Genomic DNA, 14,545 nt, shown 5'->3' with positions numbered 1-14,545 from the left:
GCATTGCTCATGCCTTCAGGCTGCTTCTGCACGTGTGCACGTGTGCAGAGTATATATAATGACCAGACACAGATACTAATATGATGAACCGCATTTCTAGGGTAAACACACAACACACACACACACACGTTCACATTCTCATGCAGGATATTGAAACCCTCTCAGGCATGTCGTCTGGTGTGCAGGATGATGGAGAGGCTTTGCCGTGGCGGCCCCTCACAGGATACACTCTGATACTGTACAACCTACACACACTGTATCACACTCTAACACACACAAGCGACGATTATTCGTGCAGATTTGATGGATGGTTTCTGAGCGTGGTACCTCCTGTTTCATACACACATAATCTCATTTTGGGGCCACAACCAAAAGAGGGGTAATAGAAGCAGACTGTCCTGTTCCTCTCTTTCCTGCATCGAGTCATAGCCATGATGCTCTGTTGCTTAGGTAGCATTTACAGCATGGCTGCAGATGGTTCATAAAAGCTTTAGGATGCATTATTTACAGTATCTGAGACAGATCCCGTACTTCTTAATATTTGTGATATTTTGCATAACAAAGGAAGCAAATCAAAGTCAAAAGGAGACGTATTATACAGGAACAGGTGCATGCCTGTCATATAGCCCTAGGAAAACCAATGTGAACCTGAACCTAGGGTGAACGTTGAACCTGTTTTTAATACACTATGCTCCAATAACCTTGGTATAGTGTAGAGGGGGATTCCTTTTTCCCACCCCTTCAAAGTCACTTTCACAACAAATGTTGCCTTGTTAGTCAGAAAGTCTCGCTATTATTACGCTGAAGAGAACCTACAACTTAAAGGCAAACCTTTGGACTTGCTCGCCACATTGGGTTAAGAAAATTCCAATTCCAGCATTGCTACGCCGTCCCACCATTTTCTGTTCTCTATACTCCTCAAATTAAATGGTTTTCAGAAAAAAAAAATTCTTTAAACTCGGATTGATACATGTTTCTTTCTAAGATATATTGTTTGAGTGTTAAGTTCCTGTGTGATGACTTTAATGCTGTCTGCAAGATTAAACTTTGAGTCAGTCCTGTTAAGGTGCTGACTGGACCTCACAATTTGCCACAACATGCCATTTTATGATGTGGACACATGCGGCATGTGCACCAAAATTGGTGATATATACTATACTATATACATCACCCACTTCATTGGCACAATCATTGGAGGAACTGAGGTGATGGTGGACTTATTGGGTCATAATGGCTGCTAAAAAAAATTATATAAAGTGGATTAAGTATTTTGAAAAGGTTAAGAATGACCCCAAGAAAGTAAAGTGCAAGACCAAAAACCAACACGGCATATCATTTAAAATGAGTTAGGCTGCTGGGCCAACTTCATTATATTGCAACTGTGGATTTTAATCAAACAAATTAGGCAGCCAACTGAGAGTTTTGGCAAGCTGTTGTTTTTCAAGCCATGTTGTTCCTATGTGCACTTTTCTGATGTGTCATATGCCCACTTGCTGACAGCGACCATGTTTCTATTTTGTTCATGTTGCTCTACTTCACTAAATAAATACAAGTACTGTTGCTGCACACTTGTTGTTTATTTATTTATCTGGGTGTTTTGGCCTTTTTTCTTTGGGGTGGAAAATGTCACAAATGAGATCTGTTTATTTTCAGGGATCCCCATTACCTGTGACCACCTCAAAAAATGTTACAGTATTTTTATGAATAAGACATCCAGAATCTCTGTGCATGTTGACCCTGTATGAGCGTGGGTCTTCCCCGGGTACTCCGGTTTCCTCCCACATTCCAAAACCATGTTAGGTTAATTGGCGACTCCTAATTGTCCATAGGTATGAATGTGAGTGTGAATGGTTGTTTGTCAAAATGTGCCCTGCGATTGGCTGGCGACCAGTCCAGGGTGTACCCCGCCTCTCGCACTAAGTCACCTGGGATAGACTCCAGCATACCCAGTGACCCTAATGAGGATAAGCGGTATAGAAAATGGATGGGTGGATGGAAGACATCCAAAGGGTACATGAATAAATGATTTGAATAAAGGATTTAAAATATGGACTGTAAATTATAAAACATTGAATATCCCCATAATATATGTGAGCATCCCTTCTTGTTTACTTCAAGCAACATAAAGCAACAACACAGCAAAACGGTGAAAACACAGGAAAACACAAAGCCAGAGGTAAAAAAAAAAAACACCCATAAAATATGAAATATCACTTTTCTGCAGAACTCTGCCGTAGAACGCTTGCTTCTCTGACCTTGTCCATCACATCGGCTCAAGCTGCTCTGTACACAGACCCCCTCAAAACACCGTCTTCCTGGAGCTGCTGCAGTAATATAACAATAGCATTGTATATCCGATTGTCGGTAAATCCTACTATAGATTTGATGTTACTTTTTTTTTAAGTTAAAACAGATGAACAAAAAGTCGATATACTCAATAAAAAGTATTCCATATATTATCAAAAACTTCGCAGAGTAAATAAAAGTGTCTTCTTCACCTGTCCACTCCTCTTCATAAACAAGTTCACTTACCAATGACAAGCTCTTCAGCTGGCTGCCAGAGCAAAGGGTGGCACTTAGGGTAAATTATGGATCAACATGTCCACCTTTCACGTCTCTTTTTTTCATTTCCACGAAGGCCGACTTTGACAAGACGGTTGGTGCTGGAGAGGCTTTAAATCGCAGCCTACTGACAAGGGGCCAGGGACCCTTCTGACTGTTGCCTTGACATCCTGGACCCATGTAAGCACAGCTGACAGAGGGTGATTCATTTGATTCATCACATGGATCTCTCCACAGTGGGGAATAAAGATGGAGAGGCAGTAACACAAATATAAGTAAACAGAATCCTCTGAGAATCCAGAACAAATAAATACACTCGGCAAAAAAACAAAATCCAACCTGTTTGAATCAGCATCAAGAGAACACAACGCCTGAGGCCTTTTGTACCACACAACAAAATAGCCACACTACAATGGGCTTGACTCTGCCAGACATTTTTGCAATTTTGATGAGGTACAGTGTCACAATGAACAGAGCACCACTGTTTTAGCCCATTAGTCACACAAACAAGCCTCACGGAGGATCTGTGTTGTGATGCAGCGCGTCAACAGACAACTATTCCCCTGAGTTGGACCGCAGCGGAGCTTAAGTGATGTTCCTATCTAGCTGGTCTGAGCTCCTACAGTCGATACAAGAGGATGGGTGAGAGGAAGCAGCAGGGCTAGCGTAGCACATCATAGACCCTGGGAGCCTTGTAAAAGTCAATTTGCTGTACAAACTCCCGCTAACAATTGCTGAGGATAAACAAGTCTGCAATATGGCCGCCGCACAATAGCTGGGAGTGGCACAGGAAAGCTGCAGATATGAATCTGCTTTATCCTGCCAAGCTCCGTCTAACGTGATCACTGCCGACTATGAAATGAAATTCCATATTTGATGACAGCAAATTGAAAGAAGTGTCGGCGGAAAGGTGGCATCCTCGACACCGACACTCGCAATCAGCAGCGTGCGGGGCAATCAAGGTGGCGCAGGGCTTGAATTTCCTATCTGTCTCCACCCTCCTCTCTGTGTCTCTCAGCATCTTTCTTATCATGACAGATGTCGAGTGTTGCAGCTTCTTCGCCTCCTTAAATCACAAGTGTTTTTCTTATGAGAGAAACTTGAGCACATTTATCACAGGCAAAGAAGAGGGCCGTGAGGAAAGCTTACGCTTTGTTTTCCATCATTAAAAAAAATCCCTTATTAATATGGGGGATATCAACCCATTATGCAAGGGAAATATACAACAAACTGATAGGATCGTCTATAGAATCAGTTAACATTGCTGCCTTTCTATCAGGTAATTCTCAGCCTCGGCTTAGTAATTGCTTCCGAGCAAATCTATTCCAATCACCAAATTATTGTCAAAATTGCTGCCTGCTGCACTTTCATGAGCACTACTGGGCTCTGTTAGCGCTTCCATTTTCCTCTCAGCACATAAACAAAAGCCTGGGAAAGCATTGATTGAATTTATCTATAATAGATCCAAAAGTAGTTCTATCAACTTCACCTCAGCTGGTGGTACGGCACAGCCATCGAGGATAAACACTGATAATAATATGCTCATCGAAAAACAGAGTACTGTCTCCTCATTTCTCACATACCTGACTAGTGTCTTCAATTGCATGGGGAGGAGGACTTGCTCACTAATAACTGCCTTATTGGACTCCACCAGTGAATGGCTTGCAGATAAAATCATTTGAGGGTCGTGGGAAATTGAAGGAAAATTGCAGGATATTTAAAGTACTTAGTTTTAATGTTAGAACTGTGAAAATTGAATGTTGTCTTTGTTTCTTCTTGCAATTTGTGACAAGGTGTTGTTAGCTTTGACAATTTACATTTCTGAAATTGTGCATTGTTGTACTGTGTTTCCTTTTGGCTGTTTAGATGCTGGAGTTTTGTGCATCGACAAGACAAATGACACCGCAGGCAAAATACCACATTTCCATATTGGTTTTCTGAAAACCTGTGTCTATGTTTACATGGCTACAAACACCGATCAGGTGAGCCTCATTTGCATGCAGGATGAAGTGTCCACCCATACAAATGAAACACGGTCCAGCTCAGCTTGGCTCATATTACAGGCAGGATGGCAAGATTTGGGAAGGTGAACACTGGGTTAAAAGGCAATGTCCGGCTCTGCTGCTGGACCCCGAGGCAAGAATACAGTTATAATCGCCTGGACCGAGGCTTTGCTCTCCCTCAGGGGCTTGGCTACGTGAGCGGAGAATACAAGCTGCTGAGGATCACCGCTGATTAAAAGTGATCCACATGGGCACGAGGCTCTTTGAAGAGCAATGATAAAACAAAAGCTGATGGCCTTTGCTAATTTGATGGCTAAGTGATTTAAATCCTCGCCACATTAAGGCTGCGCTGAATTATTTTCTGGCACGGGGAAGAATGGAAACTACAACCGCCAAGAATAATAAAGTTAAGTGTTCTGTGGAATACATACACTAGTCAGCGGGCAGGTATGTAAAAGAAAATGTGTTATTTCATCAGCTGGCGTGGTGGGGAAATGTCCGGAATTTTTTTTCCCCTCTCACAGCTGGCTCATCTTAATGACTGTTTAAATGTCAGCTCTTCAAAAATGAAAGCACAATAAAGTCCTTCAGTTGCCTGGTTACCTGCTAAGACAGGTTGCCTTAGTGATTACTGTAATATTAGGAGGACAAGGAGGCAGAAAAAAGGCAATCCGATACCTCAGAGGTTATACTGAATGGTCAGTATTATTCCACGTCTCCCTCCCTAGTGTGGTGCCCTTGCGGGAACAGTAGTGGTCTTTCTCTGTAGCGCTAACAGGGCCGTCTTTCTTGTGCTTGTGCTCTTCCCACAGAGAACTTGAACCCATACAAGGACCAACTTCAGGCACAATTAACAGCACACCTGCAACTCTCTATTCTAATAGTGATAACATGACGTCATGACTTTCGACTTTAAAATCATTAGTCTATCAAGATAACAGGCAGGTAAGCACTTTGTGCACAATATGGTCAGGGCTGATGAAGCTCAGTATCACACACAATGCATGAAACATAAAACAGCATTTATGTGCAGGATAAAAAAAATAACTATATAAGTGGTGAGCACAGTGACACACAATACATGTGGCGAATGGAGTACCCTTTTAATTATGCAGGAGACATCCAAAAGCAACAGCGCTCCTCATCCTCTGGGGAGTAGCACGGCAAATAGACCATATTAGAAGCTGCGTGTGAAACACTAAAGTATTGGGATGAGAGGGAGCGGCAGGATGATGGATGGATCGATGGATAGATGGATAGATAGATAGATAGATAGATAGATAGATAGATAGATAGATAGATAGATAGATAGATAGATAGATAGATAGATAGATAGATAGATAGATAGATAGATAGATAGATAGATAGATAGATAGATAGATAGATAGATAGATAGATAGATAGATAGATAGATAGATAGATAGATAGATAGATAGATAGATAGATAGATAGATAGATAGATAGAAGCATACAAATTAAAGCTATTCAATCGCACGTGAATGAAGCATTCTTTTAAGGATGCTGCACCATCGCTTGTCAAGCCTCTATGTTCTTCTGCCTCACCAATACAGGAGGGAGCTAAGACTTGCTGGAGGGCAGAAAGAAGAAAGAAAGATAAGCGAGTAGCAGAAAGTAAGACACAATATGGGAGGTGACGTCAAAGAAAATAAGAAAAATCTAATCTCTGTGCCAGGTCAGTGAATTGAAACAGAGCACGCAGTGGAAAGGAATGCTAGCATGACCCGATGGCCAGATGTTCCCACTTAAGATTGTACAATCCTAACAAAGCATGACTGTTCATCTACCTGTCTCCCCTTTTGTTTGCTCCCTTCTCCTAAGACGAAAAAGGCAGCCTTGTCAGAGGTGGAGTGCATGGGCCCCACCATCCTCCGCCTCTGGGATGAATTAACCGCAAAACCCAAGCCTTATGCGAACTGTCTGCAACACTCTGACACACATTAGCAGTGACTAAAAAAAAAGTTTGGTGTTGGGGCGAGTGGTAAAAAAAAACCTCCTCAATGAACTAATCTGAACCATTACTCTCTCTGTCAATATCGCATGTGAATGGCACTCCAAACCAAAACAGATCAATACTGCTAACTTGACACACATTAGCACCATAAAGGCAACACGACTACTGAGACTAGCCCTGTCAGAACGCATTAGGCTAGACAAAACACTAAGAGCAGGAAACAGAATACATTTAAGAGTGGTGGTGGGAAAATAAAAAGAACATGGAGACAGTTTTTCTTACCTGTTTGTTGTACTTGTTGATGGTCTGACTGCTGTAGTCGGAGCAGTGGTCCGATCCCAGCGAAATGTTATCTCCGGTGCCAACAAATGTATTGGCCGGGGGAAGGTCCTGAACCGCCTGGTGCTTTTTGCCAGCCGTTGGAGACTGCGGGTGAAGCTGGACGGTGGGGAGCGGCGAGCTGGACTTGTAGTGTCGGGCCAGATCAGGGCTGCCAGGCCCTCCATTGACCGAGCGGTAGCGGCCCATGCCGGGGCTGTCCGACAGCTTCTCGTTCACGCCATCATACCGCTGGCCATTGGGTTTAGAGGCCTCTACTGTGACGATGCTGCTGTAGAGCGGCTGTTTGGATTTCGGTTTCTTCTTGTCCTTCTTGGGCTTCTTGGACTTGTCGTGCTGCTGCGGCGTGAAGAAATCTTCGTGGTCCTTCTTGCCAGCCTCATAGCCATTCTTGTTCTTGGGCCGGCAGTAGCGGGCCATGACAACCACCAGAATGATGAGAATGACTGTCATAATTCCTGAGACGACTCCAATGACAATGCTCAGACGTTGTTTGCTGAGGTCGTAATTGGGGTCACCGGCGATGTTTGTATTGAGAGACGTGCTCAGGCTCTTTGTCACCTGCGCCTCCACCACAGTGGAATTGGAAAGAGTCTCATTAACATAGACATGAACAAGCGTTGTGGTGCTCTGGGAAGGTTGCCCACTGTCATTCACCTGGACCACTAGCCGGTGCAGTCCATAGTGCTTCTGCTCCAGCTTCCCCACCAGTGAAATGACACCAGTGCCCCCATCAATCTCAAACAGCTTGAAGGGGTTCCCGCCAATAATGCTGTAGTTGAGGTCTGCGTTGATGCCAGTGTCTGTGTCGGTGGCTATAACTGTCCTCACTACTGTTCTGATGTTGCTGGAGGGTGGGAGAAGAGTGTAGGAGCTGTTTATTGGGAAGGTGACAGTCGGTGCGTTGTCATTATCATCCATAACAAACAGTGACACAGTGGCAGTGGCTGACCTGGGCGGGTCGCCTCCATCCACTGCTTTCACACGGAATGTGTATGTGGTTTTCTGCTCCCTATCAAAGGAAAGTGTTGAGAAAATAGTCCCAGTGTCATTTTCAATGGAAAAGATGTCTTCCTCCTCCTCAATAAAAAGACTCATTTGTGCATTTTGGCCTTTATCTACATCAATGACTGTAACCATGCCTACTGGGCTGTTTGGCTCGAGGTTCTCTTTGACATAGAAGGTAAATACATCTTGCATGAACTTTGGTTCATTGTCATTTTTGTCTGCCACAAGGACGACCACTGTTGCGGAACCCTGTAGGGTGTTTATGCCCTTATCTTTGGCTATCACTTTAAATTCGTAGCGCTCAGTTTGCTCTCGATCCAAGATGGTGTTTACTCGGATGTCTCCACTGTCTGCATCAATAGAGAAAATCCCATTTACAGAGGAGTCGAGGGAATAGGATAGTTCAGCGTTCTTCGCACTGTCTGCATCAATGGCTGCCACTGTTGTCACCCTCTCGCCAGGAGCGTTGTTCTCTGGGAATGACACCTCGACTACATTGAGGTTAAAGATGGGAGCGTTGTCATTTGTGTCGCCCACTTTGACCATCAGAGAGTTATTACTGGCCAGACTAGGGCTTCCTGAGTCCACAGCCACGATGACCACGTTGTATTCCTGCATGGCCTCATAGTCCAATGGCGCTGATGTATGGAGGAAGTATTTCTTTTTGTTCTGCTCGCCCTCCATCTCGCTGGCTGGCTTAAGTTGGAAGGGCACATCGCCCACCACTGTGCAGGTCACAATGCCGTTCTCACCTTGGTCACGATCTGATACCTGAACGAGTGCGATGGGCGTGTCCACCACTACATCCTCAGCCACATTGGCAACACCATCTTTCAGGAAAATACGTCCAATTTTACGTATCTCGATGGCGGGGACATTGTCATTTTCGTCCTTGATGTTGAGCACCACTGTTGCCTTGTCCATTTTTGGAGGTTGGCCTCGGTCACGGGCCATTACTGTGAACCTCAGTTGGCTCACTTCTTCACGGTCGATGCGGTGCAATACACTGAGCCACCCCGTGCTCTCATCCAACCTCAGCAGCCTCCTCACGGACTCTGTGGCTGCCCCGAACACGTACTCTATTTGACCATTCACCCCCACGTCTGCGTCGGCTGCCTTGAGCTGCAAGATGGGGGTGCCGGGGGAGCTGTTCTCCAGTAGGTCAGCCTCATACACGCTCTTCTCAAACCGGGGGCTGTTGTCATTCACATCAGTGATCATCACCCGCAGGATGGCCTGCGAGGACCGGGGAGGATCACCTCCATCCCTCACACGCAATGTGAGCTCATAGGAGTCTCTCTGTTCCCGATCAAGCGCCCCCTTGATGATGAGCTGGGGCTGCTTCTCGCCATCAGTGGTGTCTGCAACTTGCAGCTCAAAGACACTACTCCTACTTGCGCCCTCCTCAAATCTCCTCTTCCCAGAGTAAGAATCCCCGGAGGAGCGCCTTGAGTTCTCCCCGTTGTCCTGAATGAGCTCATACCTCTCTATTCCATTCCTGCCAAAATCTCTGTCTGTGGCTGTGGGCAGCAAATAAAGGGTTCCAATGGGTCTGTTTTCCTCCACAGACAGAGTCAGGACAGGTGAAGGGAAAGATGGAGTGTTATCATTAATATCTAGAATGATGACTTTTCCCTCAAAGAGATCAACCCAGCTCTGGGCCGGACCGATCACCGATACCTCAAAATCTATAAAGCACTCATTCTCATCAAATATCATTTGGCACTGTTGGAGTTTTTCACGATCTATCCGTCTCTCGTTGGTGGTGAGCTCACCTGTGATGTTGTCTATTTTGAAAAAATCAGAGCCTGATTCAAGCGTGAAAGTCACCTCACCGGACCCGGCAACTATGCCCAGGTCTGCGGCCACGTTGCCCACCCTCACGTCCGGGGGTCCCTCCTCTGCTAAACGGTACCGGAGCACTTGCTTGGCAGCGGGCTGATGCACGAACTGTAGAATGAGCATGCAATAGTACAAATAGTCCACTGCACCAGTAGTCCTCATTGTTCCCTTCTGAAAGTGTCCACAAAAATACAATACTGATTTAAAAAAAAAAAATAAATCACTCACTGGTGGTGTGAATGCTGGGATAAAATGCTGCTTTCAGGAGGAGAGGAGCGTCAAGTGTGAGACTTCTACATCGCTCTTGCTGCAGTGGATGGCAGCAAGTTTCCCACCCCCCTCTCTCTCCTCTTATGAATTTAAATGACGCCTCAGTGCTACTTGTAAAAAAAAAATCTCTCAACGTGCGCCACAATGTAATTTTCATGCGCGTAAAAAGCGCCAGCAGAAAGTACAAGCAGTCCACATCGTCTCTTGTCACTCACGTTTTCTCTCTCTGCAGACGCCTTCTTTTTCCCGTTTTTGACAATATATCCTCTTTGCCGTGATATGCCCACGCAAGTCACACACTCCAATGTGGAAGAAAGAGAGCCAATTCTGCTCTCATCCTGCAAGTCACTTTGGTGAGCAACGCGCACGTTAGTTCTCTTTTCCTCCTGCCACGCAGCTCCACTCAACGATCTTTGCGCGGAAAAACAAAACCAACAAACATTACAAAGAGTAAATCCTTTGTGTGAGGGGAGTTTTTAGAAAGGGTTGGTTTGATCCTTCAGTGGATGCAGCAACCTGTCCCCTCACCTACAGGCGTGCGTTGGCAGCCTCTCTCTGCAGCACAGAGAGAGGGACGTACAAATGATATTCTACTCTCTCTCTCCCTCTCTCTCTCTTTCTCGCTCGCTCACTCTCTTTCTCTCCCCGACTCCTCCATCAACACCCTCTCCCCGGTAAACGTGTACTTGGGTCAGGCGTCTTGGTCCGTGTCCGTGTCAGACCATGTGTAGGAAAGCTCTGATAGGACTCCTCTCAATCTCATACAGCTGGCCTTTTGCCATATCTTTTTTTTCCACTAACGATGCAGTGCAACTATATCTTTACAGAAGAACAGTCGGCATGTAAAACCCTCCCCTGCAGGACAGTGCAGACGGGACGTGCTGAGTGTGCGCGCATCGCTGTGGTCTCCCTGTAGTTACTATTATGCGTGTGGTCGCGCTTGTGACCGCGCTTCGACTCGTCTGCATGCATCTGATGTGATGGATGCGATCCCATGAAGACAAATTGCATGCATAATGGCCCACCTGTGTCAACGTACTGCATGGGAAACAGCTCTTTCATCAGTGAGTGAGAATTGTCACATCTGCGAAGAAATGACACAGTGCATGATACTAATGAGAATGAGAGAAGAGGGGGGCAGAGATGCAGTGCGAGATGGCGGGGGGTAAGAGAAGGGAGACTGTCTCAGCATCTGCACGGAGCTGTCTGGAGTCCAGCGGTGCTTTCTATCGTTGCTTACGAGCGCCCTCTATCGACCAATTACAGCCACACTTGTCTTTCAGGGAGAATAGCATCTTGGTGCTTGACACTTTAGGTGTTAAATCTGTCACTATCAACTTGTTTTTGGTACTCTCTGTCTTGGAAATACACAAGACCATCTGTCATCTTAAAACTACTAGAACTACTGTTATTGTTTATTTCTGAGTCCAAGTAATGTACAGTAGATAATGATACAACACTGCACCACAATACACGTACTTCCAGTTCACTATCCTTGTAATGGCATACTTTTTACAATGTATAGGTACACTCTAAGGGACCGTCTTGCCTCACCATGATCAATGTGATTGTGTTTTGTTCAGAAATAGAAAGACGGTGATTTATGAGCGATTGCATGGCACAAAAATAAATGAAACACAGTCGCATCGGCATGAGCCGACTCCTGCAGGAAATCAATCAGTCTAATCAATCCTTAAAAAAAAAAACCTAAAGATTCAGTCCATGTTTCCTTCCAGACAGTCTTACCAAGTGATGCAAAGACCAGAGGCTGGATCAAACAAGAAATAACAGCGATTGCTTACGTCCCATGGCCTTTGAATAAGCAGTTAGAGAGCGGAACAGAGCATGTAGGCGATTCCGAGACGGTGTTTACAACTAGAATCGTGATGATCAAAACTCCCAATCACCCGAGAAAATCATTATCAAGCTTCCCCCTCCAGTGGATGAGTGGCCCAAAATGATGCATGTGGAAAGTCCTGTGTGTGTGTGTGTATGTATGTGTATGCAAAGTTGTCATCAGCATAACATGTTTTTATAGTGTGTGATTCATTCTCCCTACAATGACTGAAAGCACCAAATTAAAGCAAGTATAAATGAAGCCTGACACATCCTTCCTTTATGGTTGCCTAAAAAGTATTTTTTGACTGGTTAACTATCATTTTGAGAAATGGTAGATGTTGATGAGCAAGTTACAGTACCACTATTTACATGACTGCAGGACTATCAAAAGTCTGTTAAATGGTGCCATTCAATTGGCATAGCTTTTGTACATAATCCATGATAAGGTGAAATGTAATGCTATTAATAGTTCATTCGCCGTCTGTCAACTAATTACTTGACTCTAATATCACTCGTTATACGTTTTATGATGGGTGATAAGTGTAGATTCTGAAAAGCAGGGTACGTGAAACTCCTTAAGGTACAATTATGTAGGTTTTCTAAGTGTAGTCGTCCTTCCTACACTAATATGTCCTATAGGAATAATTACTACACTCCTGAGTAACTGGGTGAACCTTTCCCTCAACCACAAAGGTACATTACTGGTCATTTATTTATGGTACTAATTGTATTTATGGTAGTTCATGTCCTAATGTGTTTGTGTGTGTGTGTGTGTGTGCACTGATTCTGAACTCTGTTGCATACAGTACAGTAGCTGCGTCCGTAGTGCCATGGGGTCCATTTGCGGCTCACAGCTTGTTTGTTTGTTGCTGTTTTTTCTTTTTTATTGGGTTATGGCAAATGGAGAAAATGACCAAAAGAAAGCATAATGTAACTAGAAAAAGATGATTTTGACACTAATGAATCAAAACTATATTTTAATTGAACAGCAGGGCAATTTGGCCATCACCCATGCCGGGTTCCCTCTCATCATTGTCAGAGTCAGTCTCGTTGTCAGGTGGCTGTTCAGCAATTATGGCAGATTTCACCAAAGCTCAGACAACAGTTAAAGCAGACACCTTAGCCCAAGCTTGGCGTTTTTCATCCATCGCTCCCACTCGCAATGTCACTTTGAACACCCTGTTTGCACCAATGTTCAATGGTTGAAGTTCTTTTGTCAATCCTTCTGGGATGATGGCAAGCTCTGAATACATTTTCTTCATCTGGTTTTTCACAGTAGCGTACGTTCTCTGATTGGTTTAACACTGCCAGCATAGTAGTCCCGTGGGAAATGCTAGCACAACAAAATTTTTACAGGTTTGGTCAGTGGATTTTTTAGAAAATTAAAGGCTTTTAAGTGCGCCTTAAAGTGAGGAAAATATGGTATATATTGTCAAAGGACCAATGTATACAAAGTAAACTTGGATATACAGTAGTCTGTGTACAGCAGTATACACTTACTATCCACCATTGTTATTTTGCATTGCTTTGATCCTCTTCCTACCTCCCACTTAATGATGCCCCACAGGTGCTTGATGGGGTTCAACTTCATCCTCAGCTTCCTCTGCAAGGTACTTGTCATCTTGGAGGCTTGTTTAGGCTCATCATGTTGGAAAACTGCCATGTGGCCCAATTTCTACTTCACATGACATAATACATATTGGAAACAATGTTTCCCTTAATGAACCGCAGGTCCGTGGCAGCACTCATGCAGCCCCGGACTGTGATGCTACCACCATGCTTCAGTTTAGACAAAACAATCATCTTGCTACTTACTTGTGATGCCAACTATTTAGACAATGATGTGTGTTGAGTAAGGGTGTAGGGGTGACAAGATTTTTCATTCAGAAAAAAAACCCTTGCGGACATTGGCCTGGGATGCTAATAAATAAATTCATTAATCACACGGTAAATAAAACTGCATAATTTTGTTGGCCTTGATATATTACCATTTGCATGTGTGTCTGTTTTCCTCATCTCTCGCCTCCAAGCAGGTAGGAAGAGAGTTCACTCTGTGCTTGTTTTCACCCCCTGGCCGTGGTTGTTCCATAAAACAAAGGCATGAACAGAGTGAACCCTCTTGTCAGTGAGTCAGTCAGTGTCTTCGTCTCTGTTGGTGGAGGGAGGACCACTAGCAGAGTGTAGAGCAAGACAGCACTAAATGGTGTGCGTTCACAGAAAGTGTAGTTTTCTACATTGCAAAATAAATGCAGTGAAAAAAAACATTTTGAGAAATGCTGTTTCAGTGACACTATTAAACTCATTCAAAAAGTATGTACCTTTGGAAAATAAAATCAAATCAGTAGCGTAGAAAAAAATATTTTATATAATGTAATAGTAATGACGTAACCCCCAGAAAGACACAAAGGATGACATGTAAAATGGTGACTCAATTCACTGAGGGAGAATGCTGAAAGAAGCATAAATCCACTATATTTTAATAATAATAATTCGAAGAAGCAGAACTGGAGGTGGCAGAGATGAGGATGCTGAGGTTCTCATTGGGAGTGACTAGGATGGATAGGATCATGAACGAGTACATCAGAGGGACATTACATGTTAGAGGCCTTGGAGATAAAGTCAGAGAGGCCAGACTGAGATGGTTGGGACATGTCTAGAGGAGAGATAGTGAATATATTGGTAGAAGGATGCTGCCAGGTAGGAGGCGTAG

The 14,545-nt window shown here is 44.2% G+C and overlaps 1 protein-coding gene across 6 annotated transcripts in view; it reads right to left on the bottom strand.

Annotated features, from left to right (window-relative positions):
- pcdh7b (protocadherin 7b) overlaps positions 1 to 10,545 on the bottom strand; it is an 87,912-nt gene extending 77,367 nt beyond the window's left edge. For all 6 annotated transcript variants that reach the window (XM_058065671.1, XM_058065672.1, XM_058065670.1 and 3 more), the window contains exon 1: positions 6,820 to 10,545. In XM_058065671.1, coding sequence (XP_057921654.1) covers positions 6,820 to 9,888 — 3,069 coding nt within the window. In that variant the 5' untranslated portion in view covers positions 9,889 to 10,545. The remainder of the gene's footprint in view (positions 1 to 6,819) is intronic.
- Positions 10,546 to 14,545: the final 4,000 nt, after the last annotated feature.

Source organism: Doryrhamphus excisus, chromosome 3 (genome assembly GCF_030265055.1).
Source record: "Doryrhamphus excisus isolate RoL2022-K1 chromosome 3, RoL_Dexc_1.0, whole genome shotgun sequence".
Taxonomy (NCBI): Eukaryota; Metazoa; Chordata; class Actinopteri; order Syngnathiformes; family Syngnathidae; genus Doryrhamphus; species Doryrhamphus excisus.
Note: the sequence above shows the minus strand (reverse complement) of the source record. Positions and strands in the feature narration are given on the sequence as shown.